This window comes from Astyanax mexicanus, chromosome 8 (genome assembly GCF_023375975.1).
Source record: "Astyanax mexicanus isolate ESR-SI-001 chromosome 8, AstMex3_surface, whole genome shotgun sequence".
NCBI lineage: Eukaryota > Metazoa > Chordata > Actinopteri > Characiformes > Acestrorhamphidae > Astyanax > Astyanax mexicanus.
In genome coordinates, this window is record NC_064415.1 from 24,377,991 (window position 1) to 24,401,589 (window position 23,599).

The 23,599-nt window shown below is 39.9% G+C and overlaps 2 protein-coding genes across 10 annotated transcripts in view; one reads left to right on the top strand and one right to left on the bottom strand.

Annotated features, from left to right (window-relative positions):
* The window catches only part of mark2b (MAP/microtubule affinity-regulating kinase 2b), a 67,321-nt gene extending 63,561 nt beyond the window's left edge, over positions 1-3,760 (top strand). For all 8 annotated transcript variants that reach the window (XM_007248078.4, XM_007248072.4, XM_007248076.4 and 5 more), the window contains one exon: positions 1,133-3,760. In XM_007248078.4, the coding sequence (XP_007248140.2) occupies positions 1,133-1,592 (460 nt within the window). In that variant the 3' untranslated portion in view covers positions 1,593-3,760. The remainder of the gene's footprint in view (positions 1-1,132) is intronic.
* Positions 3,761-5,205: 1,445 nt separating this feature from the next.
* rcor2 (REST corepressor 2) lies at positions 5,206-19,139 on the bottom strand. 2 transcript variants are annotated; one of them, XM_007248070.4, is made up of 13 exons: positions 18,776-19,139; positions 15,750-15,885; positions 14,635-14,691; positions 13,819-13,899; positions 12,567-12,619; positions 12,304-12,465; positions 10,465-10,589; positions 10,313-10,379; positions 9,235-9,471; positions 9,013-9,090; positions 7,629-7,686; positions 7,268-7,479; positions 5,206-7,147 (listed from the first exon to the last, which is right to left on the bottom strand). In XM_007248070.4, the coding sequence occupies exons 2-13, from the start codon at positions 15,868-15,870 to the stop codon at positions 6,800-6,802; spliced, it is 1,599 nt and encodes a 532-aa protein (XP_007248132.3). In that variant the 5' UTR covers positions 15,871-15,885; positions 18,776-19,139; the 3' UTR covers positions 5,206-6,799. The 2 variants fall into 2 exon arrangements, with proteins under 2 accessions (XP_007248132.3, XP_049339053.1); XM_049483096.1 differs by lacking the exon at positions 15,750-15,885.
* Between the last annotated feature and the right edge of the window lie 4,460 nt (positions 19,140-23,599).

Genomic DNA, 23,599 nt, shown 5'->3' on the forward strand with positions numbered 1-23,599 from the left:
AGTGAAGGAGGGGAAGAATCATGAATTTGGCAGATTCATTTTAGACCATTGAATGAACATCTGTTACAGGCTTTCTAGACAATTCTTCTGTGGAACTTTAAAATGATATATTGACAAATAATTAAGAATTATATTGTAATTTAAATTTGGGCCACACATCCCAGCACTACTTTTTAAGCAATCAGACTTTCATTAAAGTAATCAGAGGAAGTGCTGAACACCAGTAGCTGGAGTTGACCCAACATTTGTTCTTCTAGCATAACTATACATAACTATCAATATCTATTTAAAGCATTCTGAGTGCATATTCAAACAGTTTTAAAGAGATGGAGAGTTAATCAGATCAGAGTAAAAAGATGCAGAAATGTAGATGTCGTGTAAATGCCTCTCTGTCTAATCGCTTGAGCTGTTCTCTTGGCAGCTTAAGGTCACACACACACTGTTATCACTCTGATTAGTCAGCTCAGTAAGTCTGAGTAAGATAAAACCCACACATTTACTCAGTAAGCGAGGTTGTGGGTGATCTCTGTAACAGCAGGCATTAACTGTATGAGCTAGACATGAGAATAGCACATGGCTGGGGAGGAGTAAAGGGATGAGACATAGTCTTAAAATATTACTTCAACTTTATCTCCTGCAGCTGGAGTGTACAGCTGTTCTACAGCTGATTCTGACTGTGTTCTTTAAATCTCTGATATTTTAGTGCTTCAGGTTGAAAAACACTAGAATATTCCATCAAAAAAACAAACACACACAAACAGGTTTAATGTAAAATGGCTATTTTTATGTCTGCTATTTCCTTATTGTTTATTGTCTTGTCTTTTTTTCTTCTTAATCATTGTCACCCCTTTTTTGTGGCCTCTTTTTTTTTGTTCATTATTTATCCTCTATCCATGTGGTGGTGTTTTTTTCCACATTTCTACATCCCTCTGTTCTTCTTCCAATCTCTTTCTCTCTTGCTGCTTCTTTCTCTCCACCTGTTTCCCTATCCTGAATGATCTGCTTTGTTCTGTTGTTTCTTACCTTATTTTTCTTACCTCATTTTCATCTGTTCACCATCCCCTCCCTCTCTTTTTCTTCCTCCCTCTCTCTCTCTCTCTCTCTCTCTCTCTTTCTCCATCCTTCTCTCCAGATCCATGCTCAGCAGTGCAGAGAAGTCTGAGAAGACGAGCGTGGGAGGCGGGACTCTGGGCTCAGGGGGCGGAGACGAAAACAAGGACTCTCTTTCTTCCTCTTCTCCCGGAGGCGGGACTCCACCCCCTCCTCCAGCATTGGCCAAGGAGGGCGCCAAGCCGCGCTCTCTGCGCTTCACCTGGAGCATGAAGACCACGTCGTCCATGGAGCCGGGCGAGATGATGAAGGAGATCCGCAAGGTTCTGGACGCCAACAGCTGCGAGTACGAGGTGCGCGAGCGCTACATGCTGCTGTGCATGGACGGCAAGCCGGGCCGGGACGACTTCGTCCAGTGGGAGATGGAGGTGTGCAAGCTGCCCAGGCTGTCACTCAACGGCGTGCGCTTCAAGAGGATCTCTGGCACATCCATTGCCTTCAAAAACATCGCCTCCAAAATCGCCAACGAGCTCAAACTGTGAGAGAGAGGAAGAGAGAAAGGGGCACTTCCGAAACGGAAGGTGAATAGAGAGGTAGATAGATTGGGGAGGGGTGGTGATTTCACCTTGAGTTATGCAAGGGCATCTGGAGAGATCTACGGTTTAGGAGTTTAGGAATCACCAGTGTTGAATGAGCTATAAATTGCGATTATGACACATTGGCGTGTGGGATCAGGAGCATGGGATCCAGACAGGAGAGCTAAAGTTAAGCTAAAAAGTGCTGTATATGTTGATTTCGGTTTCAGGATCACTAGCCTTCACTCGTTTTCTTTCCAGTCCAAAAAGGGGGTGCTTTTGCCAGCCCGCAATACGGGCAACGTTGCCATTGGTTCTTCTGCTGGAACTTTGTTTGAGCTTCGTGAGTTCACGTTCTTCACAATCTTCAGTTCTTCACAAAAGCATATCCACTGAGGCACCTGGACAGAGTCCGTAAATATGATGTAGGACCTCTCCTGTGTTCCTTTTGCAGGGCGGATCAGGCCACCTCCTTGCACGGACTAATGAAAAAACACAAACTCACACACATTCAATGTTTCTTCCTTCTTTTGTTCTATTTACAGGGTTTAGCCCCTAAAGCACCCACTATAGAGGGCCAAGCAACACTTGAATAACGCTCAATGGATTGTGTCTTACGGTTCTTAGGGGGTAACTTAGTTCTTCATTGGCTGGGTTGTGATTTGTTGCACTGGAATGGGTGTATTTACGTTGCCTTTTTTTTCCTTTCTGAAAAGAAATGTATTTTAATGTTGTATTACCAGTGATTTATGGTTTAATTAATGTTATTCTTAGAAGAGATCCATTTTTATTTGTGTTTTTAAATCTTCTCATGCCTTGGTATAGTGAATGTCACACATGAACACCACCACACACACTCCGACTGGTGCCCTCCTCCCCTCTTTCTCCATCTCCTCCTGAAGAAAGATGACAGCACATCATCTACATATTGTACACTTGTGTTATTTTAAAAAGAAAAAGGAAAAAAAACAATCACTGGAAACGATCTGAGGACCTAAGGACTTCAAGCCCCTGCTTCTTAAGATCAGATCTACTTTTTTGGAGAAATTGAGAAACTGATATCATATTGCCATCGTTTGGTCTTAATCTGTGTCCCCCTCCTTCCAGAACCTAAGCACTCCATGCCTAAAGACCACCCAAAAGTCTGGAGGCATCAAGAAACCCCAGAAGCCCAAAAGTCACTCCAAGCATTATTCTTATCCTTTTAATGATTGGTTCAGCCTCTGTTGATGTGCGTTTGTCTGAATTAGAGCAAATCCTGTGTGCATATGTGTGTGTGATAGAGAGAGTGTGTGTGTATATTGGAAGAAAATGAGTGTGTGTATAACCAAAAGATTTCTTCAGGATTCTGAATTGTTCTGTTGACCTTCATATACAATGATTGTATTGATGAGTAGCAGAAAGCCTGAAGTACGGTGAGCAGGTGCAGTGAGCACATGGCCTTGCTGCTGCTCACTTTAAACGAGTTCACTTTCCAATGCTTATTTTTTTGTCATTTTTATTTTCATATGAATAGTTCTTGTCAGGCATTATTAATATAGAGGTGAGAGGGGACACGGTGTGTGTAAGAGAAAAGTGCAAATGTGTAAATTGACTGTGTGCTGAAATGAGCTGTATGTCCACAGAGCTGTAATATTTTTGTTTGCATGCATGCCTCCTCTAGCTGGTTTGGGGTACACAGTCGATTATTATGGAAAGAGAAAGAGATAGAAAGAGAAGGAGGTAAGGGGCACTAGTAGCCTCTTTCAAGTCTAGAAGCAGTTTGGGGACACCTGTGCACATCTGTATTGTATAATTTTTGGAAAATAATGATTTTTGTTTCCTTTTTTATGTCACATTATTTTTGCAGTTGTAAGAATTGATCATTGTCTAAGGTGCTGGGGATCCAATTGTCATCTATTATTTTTCTTCAGGGTTATTTTTTTTTCATGTTTTTCATTGCTGTAATTTTTTGGTTTTCCTCTGTCAGAACTCGAGCATTTGTCAGGGAGTGAGTGGAGGGATTGAGAACTCCAAATGTATATTTTTGTTTTTCTTTTTCTTTTTGGTGCAAAGATGAATATGATCAATGATAGTAATAAAACACAAACAATATTAAAAACTGAGGTTGCGTAGGAATTGACGCAACAGTGAAATCTCAGTGTGTTTTTGCTTGTGTGAGTAACCCAGTAGAGGTGGGAACAGGGATGGGAAATTTAATTATTTATTACTTTTTCCTTTTAATACTTTTTTCCATTGTTTGTCCCCTCAGAAACCTACCACCACTCTTACTTTCACTCTCAGCAACATGGAGAACTAAGTCAACTTTACTTAGAATAATAGTTTATTCAATCGTATTCAAGATAAAAAAGTTAACTTAATTGTGATATTAATTTGGAAAAGATCAGGAAAAGCTCTGTCTACATCAACTCGTGAGTTCATGACCTCGCCCACCTCGGCTCGGGACCGCCTACAGAGCTAAACCCGGGTTGCAGCAGAGCCGACACTGTCAGCTAAAGAGCTTACAGCTCTGTTTACAGCAGCTAGTTAATATTAGCTATTTTGTGTACGTAGCTATAGGTTTAAATCTGATCTCCGGTTGATTCCGAATTTTACTGAGACCTTAAATACACACTATGGAAGCACGGTTTGACAAGGCAGCACAACTAGAGATAACACCGATCAGAGCGGATGCTGTTCGCGTTGGATTTCATGATATAGAGCGGAGTCTGGGGCTTCGATGTGGTGAAACTGCCCAAGCACCAAGTCACCAAGTCTGAGGTAAGAGTTTAGTAGTGTTAGTTTAGCTGAATATAACTTTATCAGTGCCGCGATTCGAGAGAGCTTTCCCCGTGGCATTTCTCAGAGAGCCTAATGTTAAGTGAAGTTTAAGGGTAAACTTTACCTAGCACTCAGTGCTACATCTTTACAACTAAGGTTGTATCTCTGAAAACATTTTGTTCTTTGAGTTTTAGAGCTGCAAATTTGACTGTGGGGGGAAGGCAGCTACGTGTTCTCTGCTGCAGTGCTGTTAGACAATCAGAGGCCATATGTTTGCATGTATGAATATTCATGAGCAAGAGCTGAAAACTTGTCTTTCTTCAGAGACCATTAATTCAGTGAACTAAAGCAGGGCTACATAGAAACACCAGAACACATTTTCCACAAAAAACGGCTTACATGGTGTTCATTCATACTAGAGACCACAACTAGACATTAAAATGAAAGACCTTTTAAAAAGAGTTTCCAACCACAAAAGGGTAAGAGCAGACATTTAACCCTCTCTGGCATGAATTATATTTTCAGAAGGATAATGTAATTTTTGGAAACTTGGGAGCCCCTGTGGATATAACAAACTTAGAGCAAGGCAGGAGAAGAGAATTACTGCTTCATTATGATTAATCTGTGAAAACTGCACAAACCAACAAATATAAAAAACTGTTTTAAAACACTATACCTGAGGGGGGTTAATAGTTGGGTATGTCCTCTAGTTTTGACTGCAATGCATTTTGAACAAACTCAAATGGAAGTGGTTGAATAAAGTGAATAATAGCTGATTCTGCAGCCAATCCAAACACATAAAATACTGCTGAACATCAACTTTGGTTATCTGTCTTTATTCTTAAAAAATAAGAGGAAAAAATCCAAAAAACATACAAACAAAATAAAATCACAAGTCAATCCAAGTTCACATGTAAACATTTCTCACATACAAGTTTTTTGGGAAGAAAACCAGAAGAGACCCTCTCTGGCACCAAACTCTTTTCTTTAGTGTTGTGTAACGTCTTACTTACATTTGTGTCCTCATGAGCGAGCCGGTCAATTCAAGGAATCAGTGTAGTTCAGAAATAGTTTGATACAAGAAAAGTCAAGTATGTTCGGGTCATTTAGTGCTTCAGTATTGACTAGCTCTACACGATTTCACTACCTAACATCATCTTAGGGTCCTAGTCGAAGAAACGGGGGAGAGGAAAAAAAAACAAACAAAAAATTGCTTCACTTCACTCAGTTGGATTTTAGCAGTACGTGGCTGTTTGACAGAAGTGCGAGGACACACATTTCCAGTTTCCTGACACCCGGTTCACTTCGGCACATGACGTGGTGTCTTTTTAGTGTTGCAGTCTGAAATGTTCTGCTGTTGCCATGGTGACGGGGTTGGTGGAACCTGCGATTCATTTGTCAAGGCGTTTAATTACCATGACTATCCAGTGTATAAGTTCTGAAGGTTCTTGTCCCCTCCTTCTTCCCTCTCCAGAAATAAAATAAAAATTGATTCAAGTATCAGGAACTGCTGTGGCACACCACTTGTCAAAAGGTCATAGCCGTGGCTGTTGATGTACTTGTGGTTACAACTGTGAGGGGGAGGGGGGGGTAAGTGGGCACAATACGAGGTATATTCTTCCAACCTGAGGGCTACTGGGTTGGTGTGGTTAGTGGTTTGTTTTGGCAAGGTAAGAGTGAGGTTTTTTTGCTGTGTGATATGAATGAGGCTGGGTTCTTTGTCTGTTTGTTCGTTGCAGAGGAAGGAAAGAGGAGTTTTGCAGTGTTGTTGAAGCAGGACTGCTGACTCATTCTACCTGTCTGACTGTGTGTTTGTCACCATTCCTGGTTATATCTCTGGCCCTGTTCACACCTGGCATTAACATACATCCTGGATAATTTGACCAAAAATGATTGTGCAAAATGAAATTACAAAGCCTAAACAGATGTAAGGTTTTGTTTGTGCTTCAAGTATCGCCACAAATATCACCTCTATTTGCCCCATTTGCTTGTTAGTGTAGCTACCAGCTCAGCTAACCCCTCTGGACGGTGGTCGGTGTGGTCACGGAATTATGTATTCATATTTTGGCTGGGCAGCAATGCGATTAATGTGGATGGTACTTTTGCTTTGCTCTTCACACTACAATAATAATATTAATGATCTCTGACCTCCTCAAAATGAGGTTTGAGTGAGCTGTGGGTTAAGCGCCTCTAACTTGTACACACTTTGTGCTGACCATTTAGGACTAAAATCATCCAGAATGGATGTTTATGCCAGATGTGAACACTTGCCACCTTCTAGCATCTACCAAACATCCCGGAATAAGTGTCTGCACTTTGTAGAAGCTTCTCTTTTACAGTGGTTTAGAACCTTCAACAATAATGTCATAACGGGTACCAGAGCACTGCAAAAAGACAACTTCGCTTCATGCTGATCAATGGGAGTGTGGGGACTCCACCTTCAGGCCCACCAGAGAGGGAGGCAACTGGCTGCCTGACGCTGCAGGAGAGTTCCTCAGCCCACCCTGGTGGAGGGACGACGCCACAGCAGGTCTAATGAGCGGGGGTGGGGGATGGTTGTGTGGAGTGCGGTTCTGCAAGGGCCTAGTCTGGAGGGGTGGAGGCTGGCGAAGCAGGCTTGGAGGGACAGACGGGGGAGTAGGGCGCAGTAAAGGTGGGGGTTGGGCCAGAGGGGGAGAGGACTGGTTGGAGTTGGAGTTACTGGCTGCATCAGAGGGCGAGGCACTCCCCGAGTCTGCGAGGCAGATACCGTCCATCTTTGCCTGTACAAATGAAGGGCAGATTAACAAATGTCACACACAACAAGACGCTCTGCTCTGTATTCATATTTATTTTTTGTACATTATGGCAAGTAAACTGCCATTCTATTTAGCATTCCTCACCTCATCATCTTCCTCCCCTGCAGTCCCGTTCAGGTCCTTCATGGCCTCGCTGCTTCCCCGGAGCACCTCCTGCTCTGCTTGCCACTCTCGTAGCACTTCCTCCAGGTTGAAGCGTCGTCTGTAGCTGACGAAGAACGAGCTCACCTGACTCACAGTCTTGTTCCCGATCACGTCGGCTATGGCTGCGAAGTCTTTACCGTACCGCCTGATGGCTAAAGAAACAGAACTGAGCATTAAAACTTCCAACAAATCCTATTCACTGTACATCCCAATAGAATTATATACAGATTAAATATCAATAACATCAATCTGTTAATATTAACCTGTAACAGAATATAAAATGGCCAAGAACTGGACTCACCCTGGACAGCGAGGAGCTGTTCCTCTGTGGTCCAGCGGGAGTTAATTTTGGGAGTAGGCTGAAAAAAAGAATTATAAATTAATAATCATGTATTATGTCATCATAGTATTTGCTCACAAAGTATGACGAGACCTCATTGCCATCAACCTTTCCTAATCTAAATGTACAGTTTATACATACGCTAAGATGCCAAAAGTAATGGGATAGCTGTAGAGTTAAGTGTAACGTTAAGGGAGTAATCCATGTTTCACTACACCCCAAGTCTATTTCACACTTTCACATCGCGTGTATGAACTTTAAATCAATAGCCCACCTCTGAGGGCCCTGACTTTTAAAACGATGCACTTTTTATACACCAAACACCTTGAAGTAGTTCTCATAAAGTAAGAATAATTTATTAACAGATGTAAAACTGCCTAAACATTATGGATATTTTCAGCAACAGCTGGAATTTATGCATTTCCACAAAAATAATTTTGCAACCTCTTCCCTATTCTACCCATTCATTCATGCGTGCCAGTCGACTTAAAATTACTTAATTTTTAAGATGGTGGCGCCCAGAGAACTACCTCAAAATATTGTGTGTATAAACACTGTTTTTAATAAGCTATCTGTGCACTTTCAAAGTTCTCAGTGCCACATTTTAAATATTAGGGACTTTAGAATTCTACCAATGAAGTGTGGGGAGTTACTTTGAGTGTTAGCGGTGTAAAAATACTACATAATATTAATGCCTCGTTTTAAATGTCAGGGCTCTACAGATTCTATCAAGGAGGTGTGAAGCTACTTTGAGCTGGATAACGGTGGAAAAAGCAATTTATCGGGGGAAATTATGCCCTGTGTCACCCAGTCTGAAGGGTGTTTGGACAAACTGTTAAAATTTCTGGATCTCGGAACGCGGTGGAAGAAAGGAGGTGTGCTATTTATCTAAGGTAAGAACTTTTTATCATGTTTTACTACAACAAAAGTCCATTTTACACCAGAGTTCTCCTTTAAATAAGGTTAAACAGTAGCCAGCATGCTCATGGCAAAGCAACGTGAATTATTGGAGTTTGAGAGGGGCCCGACAGTGAATGCCAAATGGATGGGACATTACGTTTCTGAAGTTGTCCTGTGAGTACCAAAAATGCACCATAAAATGCTTAATCACCCATGAAGGATAGTGCAGTTTATGGTAATGCCTGTCACTAACATTTTGTGCAGAAATCACACACATTCAGTGCAGGAGTCCCTACATGCATATCCTACAGATCAGTGCTACAGATGTCCTTTTGCTTGCATGGTTAGTATATTATGAGTATTATTAAGCATAAAAGTAATGAGTAATCAGCAACAAGTTACATTACTAAGAAAAAAAGTGTGTATATTTAAAAGAAATAAGTACCTCAGCTGGTCTCATGACATCAATGCCTTCTGACAAGCTGTTTTTCAGAACGCTGTTTGCTTGCTTGATGCTCTGAACCTGAATGAGTTTGATTGTCTTAGTTAAGCACAGATGTATAATTTCTAAAATATTCATTTTAAAGGACAAACAACTACATTTATCTTTGAATGGATATTTTTTTTGCACATATTTGGTTCTCTCAAATGAATATGTCCATATTACCTGTCTCTTCAGAGACACTAGCTGAGTGTCCAGCTGACGGTTGGAGACGGTTCCAGACTCTGTGGAAGCAGAAATTGAGGTGATGTCTTCCTGGTTCAGATGCATGCCCTTTGGGGGTCTTCGGCGTGCCCTGAGCGGATGATGCCGGTACTGAGCCCCCTGGTTCTCCTTGCGTGTTGGGCCTGGTCTTCCAGAGCCCCGGTCACTCCCGCTTCCAGCACCAGAGGTAGGCTTGGGCTGATGGAGGGAATCAAAAGAGTACTGATTAAGCAAATAAGAATATTTAGCTGTGTACATTTTGTTCCCATTAAGTGGTATGCAGTATATATATATATATATATATATATATATGTATTTCTTAGAGATAGGATAAATCTGATTCAATGTCGGTACCGGGTTGGAAAGTGACGCAACTGATAATTAACGAATGGGATATCAGACATGAAAGGCCAATTCTTTTAATCGATCCAGATTCCAGGTCCGCAGCTTATGCAATAAACCCTAAACCCACGCTAATGTTAGCATGAGTGATCACTGGTGTAGATTCCAGTTCCACAGTTTACCATGATCTCACAGCAGCCTGAATATCTGAGTACATAAAGCATTCAATCAACCAATCAATAAGTGGCTGTTTTCAGTAAAATAGCATTTATTTCTGTGTAGAAAGACAGAAAAGCAAGACATTCACAGACATCAGAGCCTGGTCTTTCAAACTTGGAAATAACTACCCAGCAGCTTTGCTTTGTGAAGATGGCTACCAAATAAACAGGGTTTCTTTTAAGGACACTGGTACCAACCCACTGCTTGTACAACGCCATTCAAATCACAGCAGAGGAAAATGATTACCCATTCCAAATATGAAGATGCTCTCGCTTTTAGTTATGTGATATGCATCTCTTTTTGAAATATTTTGCTGTGTTTTTTTGATTTTTTGATTTTTTTTATTATTTGATGCTTTTTTTTTGTTTTTACATTGCCAATCAATTTATTTGCAGTATGTGGTATTTTGTTCTTATTGTGCAGCCCTCATATCATCTTTGAGTGTCATCTTCACTTGTGTTTAGAGTTCACATCTCACCTCTTTCTTTGTGTCGACCTCAAAGTCGCTGTCACTGCCTGGTTCTCCTTCCTCCAGGTCCTCATTACTAAAAGAAAAAATTACAAAGATTCTCAACATTTTTCCTCTTTGTTTTATTTTTTCTCTTTACTTTTCCACCCCACACTACTGACCCGTCATCCTTCTCTCTCTTGCTGACCAGTTTGCGGGCTTGCCGGTCCATGACACTGGTGCGTGTCCTCGTCTTCTTCCAAGAGTAATAGTACTTTACCAGACTAGAGATTAACTTGTCTGGTAGCTGTGAAAACAGAAAACACACCATTCATATAAACAAACAACCAGAACCTGGGTTTGGAGTAAGAATGCTGATCCAGGGTCCCTTAAAGTTTACTGAATACTAGTAGACAGCTTATGAGAGGTAATCTAAGATCAGTACTTTTACACTGACATGTTAATATGCATGATAAATGTACGAGGCCCCTCATGTCTGGAAGTGTCCTAAATGCTATATGGTGTAAAAACACTTTCACTATGCCAGTCATCTGGATCTGCCAACAGGCCTCACATTCAGCTGAACAGAACAATCTCTTTTAAAACATAGTTCATTCTTTAAGTTTGTGGCAATATTCGATCATCTACTTTAAATTTAGAGACACAGCTGCACAATAAGTTAATTACAGGCTCCAAACTTTTGCCACAACTGCATTGAGTAGATCCAAATATGCTTAATCCTTTTTTTTTTAAATATAATTTTATTTCTGATTTTCCCCCCCATTTTCTCCCAATTTGGTTATCCAATTTTCCCACCCCTTTGTGCGTCCCCATCACCGGTGGTACCGGCAACCCTTGGAGGATACGGATGAGCAAAAGCCTCCTCCGACACGTGTGAAGTCAGTCACCCCTTTTTTCGAGCTGCTTCTGATAAATCAATGCCTGAACAGCTACCGCGCTCGGAAAGAACAGCGGCTAGGTTCCGATTCATCCGCTCACAGACGCCTCGTGCCGTCCGGCGCCACCTTAAGCGTGATGGGGAGAGAGCGCCACCTACCCACCCGGAGGAAGCAAGGCCAATTGTGCTCCCTCTGAACACCGGCAGCTGATGGCAAAGCTGCATGAGCGGGGGTTCGAACCTGTGACCTCCCGCTCATAGTGGCAGCGCTTTAGACCACTGGACCACTCGGCACCCCCAAATATGCTTAATCTTGACAGCGTTTTTAATATACACTAATTGGACGTTATTATAAAGACCTGTAGACCTACTCATTCATGCAAGTATCTATTTACCTAATCTTGTGGTAACACTGTAATGCAGACACAGGCCTACTTCAGGAAATATCATAAATCATCAGAATAGTGAAAAATATGATCTCAGTGACTGAGCAGGACTAATGACGGACTGGCTGGTTTGAGTATTTCTGAACCACAGAGAGCATTCAGATAAGTTGGATTGAGCTTACTGAACACTGTGGTAACCAAATTAACCACTTTGTAAAATTGCAGAGCAGAAATGCATCTCTGAATGCACAACACAAGACACAAATGAAAATAATGTCATCAATGAAGAACTAAGGTATTTTGATAGGAAAGGAAACTTACCAGGGTTATCATCATGTTCCTAATAAAGGCTCAATGAGTGTGCAGGAGCATTAGAGCCTTTGAAAACCTGTGCATGGTATTATTAAAATGTCAGGTCCAGTGTTAATATTTAGCCTCTGAATACCTTCGGACAACCTGATTCATTGCAATACTAACTGATTGCTAATGCCATCAATAACAATAGGCCCACACTTTATAAAGGGCTGCAGGATTTTTCAGGCAGGCAGTGTGTAACACTGCTGCTCTCCTGAAGCAGCAGGCAGATGGGAGGACTGCAGATCACGGTTATATAAGCCATGTTCTCTTCCTTCTTCCTATTCCCACTCTCCCTCGCTCTCCCCTTCACTTTCACCCTTGCACTCGCACGCATTCACTCACTCACTCACTCACTCACTCACTCACTCATTCTCTCTTACCATCTGTTGGATGCGATGGAAGCTCTTGCCGTGGAAGCTGAAGGCCTGTTCAAACAGCACCTTATCCTCCACCGTCCACTCATCTGGAAAAGGCGTGAAGTTGGCCAGGTCTGCTAGGGACCTCTCCACATCATGCTTGTGCCACAGCAGCATGCCCAACGACTAGAAGTGAAATGAGGTGTGAAAATTGCTCTTTAGTTGTGGACCCACGTTAAAAAGATCTGCGTCATTTCAAGTAGCATCAAGTGTTTTTTATGCTGTACCTGTTCCATATTGTAGCCATGCTTCTCTTTGGCCATTAAGATATATTCATCCACTAAGGAACAGAAAAAGAGACATTAATCACTTTTTCATGTGGTAAAAATAATGCAGCAGTTCCCATGAACACATAAGGTGCTGCACGAGTTTCAACTTCTATTAAGCCAGCCATCTGCTCCGCATTTACACATGCAGACAGAGCGAACCATCATTACAAGTGTGAACACCAATCAGGAACACTGCGTGATACTGTTAAGTTTGAGATGGTCCCATGACTACAGAAAAGACCCATGTAATACGTCCTCCCTGGTGCTGTATACGATTTCAATTCAATTATTTCTTGTCTGTTTGCATGCAAGTAAAAAAAATCCTATAAATATGTAACAGGCAAATTGTCTCAGAAGAATTCACAAAAAGATTATTTACTATTCACATAAAAGTAAAAGGAATCTTCATGCTCGTGCACCAAAAGGGGGCAGGGCAACGGTATGTAAAGAGCAGATACCACTTTATTTTTGCTTAATAGGCGCTTAATGCTGATTCATTTTCAGATTTCTTTTTTAAGATTATCATAACTGATTTGCAATGCAGTAGCATATATAGAAAACCTATAAATGTGCATGAATATGGGGTGAAGCTTCTAAAGAAGCACTGAATAGAGGGGTGTGTTTGTTTTGCTGTGAAATTCAAAGATCATTGTCTGTTCTCCTGAATCATATATAGCACCTTTAACTAATGAACAATGGATAAAAATATTACTATGTAGTCCACTTAGTAAATACCTAAATTAAAGGGATAATATAATTAAAAGAGTTAAATATATGAGTAAAAATAACCATTGATACCATACTCAGAAACATGTCTATTCCCCTCTTAAAAAGAATAGATATAATAATTAATCCAGTAAAAAATCTCAGTTTAAAGACTAAGAAAACCCCATTACTGGTGGTTAAATGTGGGGGCCTTTTCAAACCTACAAATAAAAACCTAGAAAAACCTAAGAAATTCTATTGGTAGGTTGTTCAAAAATGTTGGGAAGAACCAAGTTCGCAGATAGAAATTTCAGATAGAAATTCACAAATCATATTGTTATTAGCCTTTAAATCAATAGCTTTAGATTGGAATGCTTTTGTAACAAAATGTAACTCTACAAGACAATAAAAATATTTATCACATATAAAATGGGTCATGTTCTCCTAAAAGAAAAAATATTTTTAGCAGGTTTTTGGGTTAAAGCAACTGACAGACGTTACTTACGCATGGCATCAGACACCTGGCTGTTAGGAGACCACACGAGCATACTTCTCTGGTCTTTGTCACTGTATCGAGACGTGCAGTCTGTAAAGAAAGAACACACCACAGGGTTGGGTTTTTCCTGTCTCTTACACACACACCTGTTTTCGTCTTTATTTTTTTATGCTTCTTTAACTTTCCTTTCCACACAATATCACTGTACCAAACATACTTATCTTTATATCTATCTAAAATACAGCAGGAGCTTTACATAAAATACACAACTTAACAAAAAACATTGGTTTAAAACATTGGTTTTATTTTATGTACATTTTATTTGTTTAATATTTACAACATTTCTATACTCCAATGCAAATGTAGAATAATTAAAAACTATTACATTTAAGATTAATAATTCATAGTACTATGACATATTATAAAATTGAGTTTCAAGTTCATGCAAGCATTCCTATTAAATACTATACAAATGTATAAACCAATACTGCATTACCTTATTACATCAAGTCATTACAGTAGGTTATTAAGTCATTTGTATACAATGGAGTGCTATGGAAATAATTAAATATAGAAATTTGTTTGGTTAATCCATGCTGTAATAATCTGCAAATTATACATTTGTTTATACATTACTTATATTCATAGTTCTCCTTTTTCAGCCCCTGTAAGTAAAAGTTCTTTTCCCTCCCTAAATGTTTTATCTTAATATTCCCCTCTCTCATACAAAACCATCTGTTCATGAGCATCTCCTCCATCTCTCAGATAGGTTACATACAAATAAAGTTCATTTCTTTCACTGTGCGCTCACAAACACACACTAACCTGGTTTGTACTCAGGGATCGGTGCTTGGTAGTCTGCCCCAACGCGGATCATGCTATCTGTCAGAGAATGAGCAAGACAAAGAGAGAGAGATAGAGATTGAAGAATACTCTTAAGAAGGAGATCAGAAGTCACACAGAGGGCAGAGGGAGACAGGTGGGAAGTGGAAAGAACACTAAACAAAGATGAGTACTAACCGAGGGGGTGGGGTTAAATACAACAGCTGTAGAATCTAAGTTGCAGAAGCACAGGAAGCTTCTGTGAGGTGGAGTAGTGGCTAACGGACTGGATAGAGACTTTAAGAGTCTTGAAGAACGTGTTGAGGGTGTAGTGCATAAGAGCGCACTCGCACAACAACCTGCCCTGCACATCTTATGATAAGGAGCATGATCTGTTTTATCCTCAAGCTTACATAAATGACGACCGGCAGCACACGAACATAGTAGCTTACATTCGCATAACAGATAAATACAATTACACACACTACACATTTTCAGTGTCAAGTGCATATAACAATTGACTTGTCTCCCAGTGATAAGATGCTTAACTGTATTACACCAATAAGGTTAATTACTATGTACAGTGTATCCAACTTAACGAGGAAAAACATTAGAATTAAAAGTTATGAAAAAGGCCAAAAACAAACAATGACAAAATGATACGGCTAAGGATTCATAAAAACCAAACATAAAGAACTAAGTGCAACAAGCCATTAAGTCAATATTTTTATATTTATTGAGTTTAAGAAGCATGAAATAAAATATAATAACAGCCATATCAGTTATTAAAAGCACTGCTTCTCTAAAAATACAAAAAGATAATATTTAAAACTGAATTACAAATGGTATTACATTCATGACATTAGCCTCCAAACAATAATCTGATAGGCCTTAATATTTACCCACACTGCAAAGCCAACAAACATAAACTGCCAAAGTGACAACACTAACTGGAACATTTATATTCACTACTGTGTGGGCTGTGAGGCATTATGGAATAGTGTGAAAATCTTAGTAATTTTCCTGCTCCAACATGTCCACATCAACTCAGCAAAGGCTTGTTAATTAGAAGACCAGTTCATCAACACAGCGAGAGAAAGCAAGAAAGAGATATATACCATGTGAATGTTCTTCGTCGCTGCTCTCTTCCTCAGAGTGCTGGCTGTTGCCGTTGGTAGCCGTTTTGGCTCGGCTGCGGGACAAAACCCCTGAGCCCGAGCGCTCCATCACTGAAGGCATGGCGGCTGAGAGAGTCTGGGATTTAATAAAGAATCAGAATCCAAATGGAGTTTTCTCATGTTTTAGAGCAAGGAAGCATAAATGTTTACAACAAGAATATATAGCAATAATATATACTGCCAAATATACTTCTTTACATGTTCTAGCACATATACATATTTGTATGACCCAATTGTACATCTCACTGTACTAGATGTAGATATGCCTTGTGAGATATAAACAAATAAACATAATAAATAGTAGAGCATGGTGTAATAACCAACAATTTGGTTTATTGCCTGAGGGCAACACTGTGTGTCCAGTACAAAATAGTTTTTTTCCCCCACAGTTTTTTTTGTTAGATTTACACTTTCCCATGCTTACAGTATCTTAACCCAGTCTGCTGTAAAACCAGTAAACTATCTTAATTTGCATATGAAATTTGGAAAATAAATCCAAAATTGTATTTAGCTAAAGTTCTATGGGAGACAGATTTAAGATTTTAATACACAGACGCCTTGGGCTTAGTTTTGCACTGGAAATACTAGATTAAAACGCCTAAATTATGCCTGTGCTGCTTTACTAGACATGGATTAAAGCTAATCCTGGATAAAACATAATTGTTATACAGATTTAACATTAAAAATTATTCTAGTCTAAACTTAGACTAGATCTGGGTCTGGGAAACTGGCCCCTGATCAGCCCAAATTAAGTTACAAAAAGTTACCAAGACTACTATTGCTCTGTAGCTTTTGTATTGTAGAGTTTCTTATTTAATAATAAATAAGCAAATTATGGATACTAAACACTGAACAACATCTTAGCCGGTGTTCTGTTGATTTATGCTATCCATCTATACATGCTTCCTAAAAGCACTGTGCATGGGCTGACCTACACTTTTTCATTATTTCTTGTGTATAATAAATAATATTTTTATAAAAAAGTGTGAAAGGAAACTAATAATTAATAATTGTTATTACAAAAAAATACAAAAGCAGTATGTAATAATCCCTCATTGCCATAATACAGTGATTTATGCTATCCAACTATACTAACCTACATCTACTGGGAACATGCTCTAATATGGTGCTTTTTTGTATTTTTACAGTTAAATTATACACTAGGGTAGCACGGTTTGACCAGGTAGCACAACTCGACAGAACACCACTCGTGATGGGTAAATTAGGCAAAGTGTAAATTGAGCAATTTTAAAATTTCGGTGAACTTCTCCTTTAAAGCCTCTAAGCCGAATGACTCAAACTGTCCAGCAGGTCGGCGCTTTGTATTCAGGGAGTTTGGTGACCGCATGATAATAATAAACAGCAACATTCTCTGTATTTTATGAGCCAATAATTTGTTTAAAATGTTATTAAAAGTTTTAAACTGATATTTTGGGTAAACACAGAGTAATTCTGAGTGTTGTGGAGAAAATAAAGACAACGCGGTGGTCGCGATGCTTCACAATAAGCAGGCCTTTGTCTACTGGGGGGCTAACCAACCCAGCTAACATGATAACGCTTCTACGCCTTTAAATCCCACTAAAAGGGACTAGCCAACATTTTAGCCAGCTGAACTCACTCCAACTCCTTCCTCAGTTTGAGAGGTACACTCTTTCATCACTAGCTCCCACCACACTCTTAAACAAAGACCTGAAACACAGCTGGAAGACACATTTTTAACCTAGTTAACCATTTCCATAAGCCAGCTCATTGTCACAGCTCCACTTCACTGATTGATTTTACATTATAGTTACAGTGATAGTAAAATACCATTTGTTTAAAATTAGGAAACTAAATGATAAACTTTTTTCTCCTTTATTTGCCAAATTAGACAATTCATCAAATTAGATAAAATTAGAACACATGGTATCTACATGTATGGGGACAATAAATGCAAGACTTTTTAAAACCAGTCAAACTAAATTAAGAACACGTTATAAATAACACAATACTTTAAACAAAAAAGCACACAACTAATATTAAGTTTACAGAATTTACAAAAAAAAAAACATTTTTTACGAACCAATATTTCAAACAAACATATATTACGTTAGTTAAGTCTTGCACACAAAAAATTCACAACAAAAATGCAACTGTTCATTCATTTAAAACAGTGTCCACTTCAAAATGGGGTTATCTTTCCAGTAGATCTTTGTTAAAATTACACTTTCACATGCTTATTGTATTATCTTAACTCAGTCTGCTGATAAATCAGTAAACTAGCTTCACCAAAAGAGACCAAAACTGTATTTAGCTAATGTCTTTGGGAGATGGCTTTAAATGATTTAAGTCACTCTTTAACAGTATAGTGTAGTATTTTGTATAGTATAGTAGCTATATATTAGTGACCCTGCCAAATTGTCAATTACATGGATAGGCATGTGACGTCACACCCAGTAGCTACTCAATCTTTCAAACCTGCGTTTATTTATTTATTTGTACATTTTTTTTCTCTTGGTTCTTCCCAAAACACGAGCACCGCGTAGCTACTAAAGCATTTAAATCGCAATTTAAACTTTACACATGAACTGAACTGCTCTGAGGAGGGTTGATCACTCTGAGGCTTCTTCATCCCTCTCAGTCACCGAGACACCAAGTTGCTGCTCGTTCGAATTTTAAGCTCCACCTTAAATAATGTATCAGTTACAGTCTGGCGCCCGCACAGGCGGCACCTTGTAACCGTGCGCGATTTAAGGTGGAGCGGAGGTTGTGATAAAGAGACCGGCTACAAAGAAGCCAACTTCAGCCTCGATTATTCATTCTTTCTCCCTTGTGTTCATTTAGCTTAAGGCCATTATCTCTCACTCACTCTCTCTTTCACTCTCTCACACACAAACACTCGTAACCTCGACTCCTAACCTCTGCCAATAACGACCTGTGTTCTAATGAAAAACTTGGAGAGTGCAGGATTAAAAACAAAAAATCACCTTTCTCTTCACTCGCCTCACTTTTTGGCAGTGGCCGTCTCTCAATTCAGGATTCTTTTGTGCAAAACCACGATTTTGGCTCCTCCAGCTCCAGTTGTTGGTTGGCTAGTAGTGGTCGCTCAACATTTGTCTTAGTTGCCAACCGGGATGAGCAGTTCGATAGTTAGCTAGTTACCTGGCTTAATGGAGAGTTCTCCTCTATTAAAACTTAATGAGCGAAAAGCTAGTCTTATAAAAACAGGGGAAATGTACATGCGAGTGACTAATATCACACACAACTATTTAAATCCTCCGTAAATATTCACTCGTCCAACGGAATCGACTGCATGGAGCTTCTATCCGTGTGTATGTGCCGGAGAAGGGGGGGGGGGGGGGGGGGGCGTACAGCTGCCCACAGTCGTGGTAACCTTCCGCCGCCTCTCCCCAACTAACTTCGATGTCAGTTATATAGTCCCATACATAGAACAGCATGTGTGAATGAACGAACAGTATCTGTCAAGGAAACGCTTCAACGTTTTAAACGTTTTAGTGTTTAATTATGTGTGTTCTGCCTCGCGCTTCTTTGCTCTGTTTTGGTCTCGTGTGTGTAAAAAAATAAATAGAAAGAAAGAAGATACCATTTATAATTTTCTTACAAAAAGCTCCAGTGCACCGTCGTCTTTCCACCTTGTTAAGCCATTACAGTGCATTTATTGTATTAAATTCTGTTGTAATGCTAATAATTGTGTGTGTGTGTTCGAGGCTCCCACTTCACCTGCGCTGCTCCCACATTAGACTGTATACCGCACGGAACTACTTCCCACACTGTACGTGCGGAAGGACTCGTCAGCTGTGCACTGCGGTGCTGAGGTCCACCAGACCTATAGCAGCTACTAATGTATGCAAAAAGAGAAGGACTGGAGAGTGAAAACTTGCAAGTGTACTCTTCTGTAATTATTATCGATCAGTTTGACCAAGGGTACAGCTGGTTAGGGTGTAATAATAATGTTTTGTTAATGTAAATAATCTCTCTGAAGCTTGTACTTGATGTATTATAAGCAGGGGGGCTATAGGTCAGAACCCATGACTAATGCAATGGTGATACTGTAATATCTCTCTTTCTCCTTTCCCAATCTATCCCTCAACAGATGACATGCTAAAATCGTCCCTGCTCTTGTTTTATGACCGTAGTCTTTTTTTGCCCACACCCTGCTGAGCAGGCCCAGTGGACAGATCCTGGTACAGCCACCATTCTGCTGCATGTAATGGCAAGGTAGGTATTCATCATTGGAAAACAAGCATGTAGGCAGACATAGCACAGCACTTGTGGCACAGGACTCCTCCCATATAGCTAGCTATATTTTCTTTCTTTCTCCTTCCACCCCCTCCCTCCCTCTTTCTCTCTCTCTCTTTTAAGCAGCCAACATCTTGTCAGTTCTTACCAGCAAAGTAGCCTCAACTCACCTTCTCACCCTATTAAATCCATCTATTACTGTTAGTCTCTATCTCCTTCTCTATCTCTCCTCCATTTTATCTATGAATTTGATGGTGTTGATATATCTCTCTCTCTCTCTCTCTCTCTCTCTCTCTCTCTCTCTTTGCTTGCTTAGACTTCCTCCATCCTCTTCACCTCCGAGTTCCTCTTTTTCCCCTCCCCCTCTTTCTCTGTGCCTCCTCTCCTCATCCTGTGCTCCCTTCACTGCAACACAACCCCCCTCCCTCCCTCCACCCACCATCCACACCACCACCACTACCACACACGTACACACACTCACTCACTCAGTGCTTTCTTTTTTCCCTGTTAATTATCACTGCATGTTGCTTAAGGCCTCGGGTAGCCCTCAGCCAGTCCCTGCCCACCTTTCACATAGCTATGTAGGCCTACATATCACCCACTGACTCTTATCTAGCTATATGGCCCAGTGCTCAGAGACACACAGAAGAAGCACATGCAGCCATTGTTCCCCACCACATAGTGCTGTGGCACTTCATTATGGAGGGAGGCATGCATTATCATCATGTCTGAGTGAGAGAAGAAAAGAACACACTGCGAAGAAGAAGAAGCATCGAGACTGTGATATTTTTGCGCAATACCTATATAAATATATACATGAATTATGTATATATATATAAATAAATAAAAACAAAGCTGAACTCTCCGACCCCCCCTTCCTAAAATGCCATCTCTCCCCGTCGAGCCACATACAGATCACCCGAAGACAAAAGGGTCGAGGCGGGGCTTATACAGACGACCATCTGCGGGAGGAGGGAGGGAGGGTGTGTTTGAGGGCCCAACGGTAAAAGATGGACACATGGGACCCTCAATACACCTCCCGACAACAGAAACCAATGTGTATGAACATAACCTAAAGTGAGAGAGAGAGCTGAAGAGCTGAAGCAGTCTAAAAAAGCCATAGCCTGCAGCTAAAGCCACGTGTGTGAATATTCTACCATTCCTAACATATATATATATATATATATATATATATATATATATATATATATATATATATATATATATATATATATATATATACCTGATGCCTAAACATATAATAATAAAACTGAACTAATCAAACCTGTAGCGTATTGATTGATCGATTACCGCAGTAAAGCTGATGATTCTTCAGCCGTAACTTGGGAGTCGTTAATAATACTTCTGCGCACTCAACACACACACAAAACCAGTCTGTTGCGCCACCTGCTGGACAAGAAGAGGAATTACAGGTGGAGGCAAATTCCTCTCTCTAAGCTGCACAGGTGTTGCAGGCTGTGCGGTTTCACTACTGAACAAGGTACCTACCTCCACCATTATGATGTAGACCTGATTTTTCTTGCTTTATAATGTAAATAGGCTTACTTCATTTAAAAAAAATGAAGTTTTTTACCTCAAATGTTGTCACAAAGCAGCTTTACACAAATACAGGTCCAAGTCTCTTATGAGTAAGTGCCGACAGTGGCAAGAAAAGACTACCTCACCCTAGCGGAAGAAACCTTGGGAGGAACCAAGACTTAATAAGAAGAACCATGACTCAGTAAGAGGAACCCATCCTCCTCTGGTCGACCCGGACAGCACAAACAAAAACATAAAAACAACCATACAAAGAAATAATTTTAAATTACAGGTTATGAATTATGAGTGTGAGTAGGTGCTGGACACATGCTCAGTGATAATGTTAAAAAGATAATGGAGAGCTATAGCTGATGTACAAACGCATTATGAATTATGAGTATCAGTAGGTACTGGACACATGCTTAGTGTTAAAGTTAATGAGATAACGAAGAGCTTTACACAAAAGCTCGCAAAGTACACTACTTTAAACTAAAGTAAGACTTACTTGTGACATTTTCATCAGCATTTTATACTATACAGAAAAATGGAAACTTGTAATTGGACTATGGGGTGACACATTGGATAATGGATATTTTTCCTTAGCTCACACAGAGCACTTGTAAATGAAATTCTCTGAAATCTTTCCTACACATCCACTTGTTCACATTGTTCCCTTTATTATTCATTGTGTATCCTGACAACTTTAGAATTTTAGAATGAAAAGCAGTGTATTTTTCAAATTTGCAGCTGACACAGACTTGTTGTGTTTGCTCTCTGGTATACATGATAACTTATATTCAGGATTCATAAGTTTATTGTAATGTTCACAGTAAAACAGGCAGTTACACCGTATAATGAAGTTCTTACTTTGCTAGTCCTCCACTAAGCTATAGTGAGCCATATTTCTTAAATGGAAGAAAATGCTTGATTTCTCCACATTGCCACCCTTAAATACGGATACCTGTGTAAAAGAATATACTGTAGATAGGGGTAAGCATTTAAGCATTTAGAGATTCAGAATAATTTTTTTACGACAATTTAATATTTGAGGAGAACCATTAAAAAAGCAGTCAGTTTAAAAAACAGAAATGGCCTGCAGCAATTAATATCCCTGCGCTTCCATTTAGAGCTCAAATGATGCTCTGTCATTAAAGCCCTTACACTGGCTTGCAAAAGTATTCATACAAGTTTTCATAGACTTTCAAATTTTGTCACCTTACAACCACAAATTTAAATGTATTTTATTAAGGTAGGCCAATGAAAATTAGCACATAATTGTGAAGTGGAACAAAAATGATAAATAATAAAACAAAAATCCAAAAAAGACCGAAAGGCAAAAGTATTCAGCCCTACTATATTAATACTTAGTAGAGCCACCATTCACTGCAGTTACAGCTGCAAGTCATTTGGGATATGTCTTTACCAGCTTTGTGGGTCTAGAGACCAGAAGATTTGTGAACAGCAATTTTCATTTCTTGCCACAGTAGCTCAATGGAATTTAGGTCAGAACTTTGACTGGGCCAGTCTAACACATGGATATTTGTTGATATAAACCACTCCACTGTAGCTCTGGCTGTATGTTTAGGAAAGTGAATATCTTACCATTCTCAAGTCTTTCGCTGCCTCCTACAGATTTTCTTCCAGGATTGTCTTTTCAGCTCCATCCATCTTCCCATCAAAACTGACCAGCTTCCCTGTCCCTGCTGAAGAAAGAAAGTAATGCATCTCCACAGCATGATACTGCCATCAGGTTTCACAGTGGGGATGGCACGTTGAAGGTGATGAGCAAAGTTACTTTTGCACCACACATAGCACTTTGCATTTGGGACAAAACCTTAAACTTTGCTCTCATCTGATCACAGCACCTTTTTCCGTGTTTCTGACGCTTCTGTCCCCTACATGGCTTGTGGCAATGTCTGTAGGCAATTGATTGCACAGGATCAACCGGCAGAAGATACAGGAGCATCTAAGCCTCCATCTAAGCCTCATTGAACGTACTGTTACTCAGGGCT

What these genes read in the sequence shown, in the direction of transcription:
- rcor2 (XM_007248070.4), bottom strand. Translation starts at nt 15,870, where the DNA reads ATGCCTTCAGTGATGGAGCGCTCGGGCTCAGGGGTTTTGTCCCGCAGC. An exon ending in ACAGCTCCTCGCTGTCCAGG is followed by an intron (nt 7,480 to 7,628) that starts GTGAGTCCAGTT and finishes CTGTTTCTTTAG; the next exon opens with CCATCAGGCGGTACGGTAAA. An exon ending in CAGGGGAGGAAGATGATGAG is followed by an intron (nt 7,148 to 7,267) that starts GTGAGGAATGCT and finishes TCATTTGTACAG; the next exon opens with GCAAAGATGGACGGTATCTG.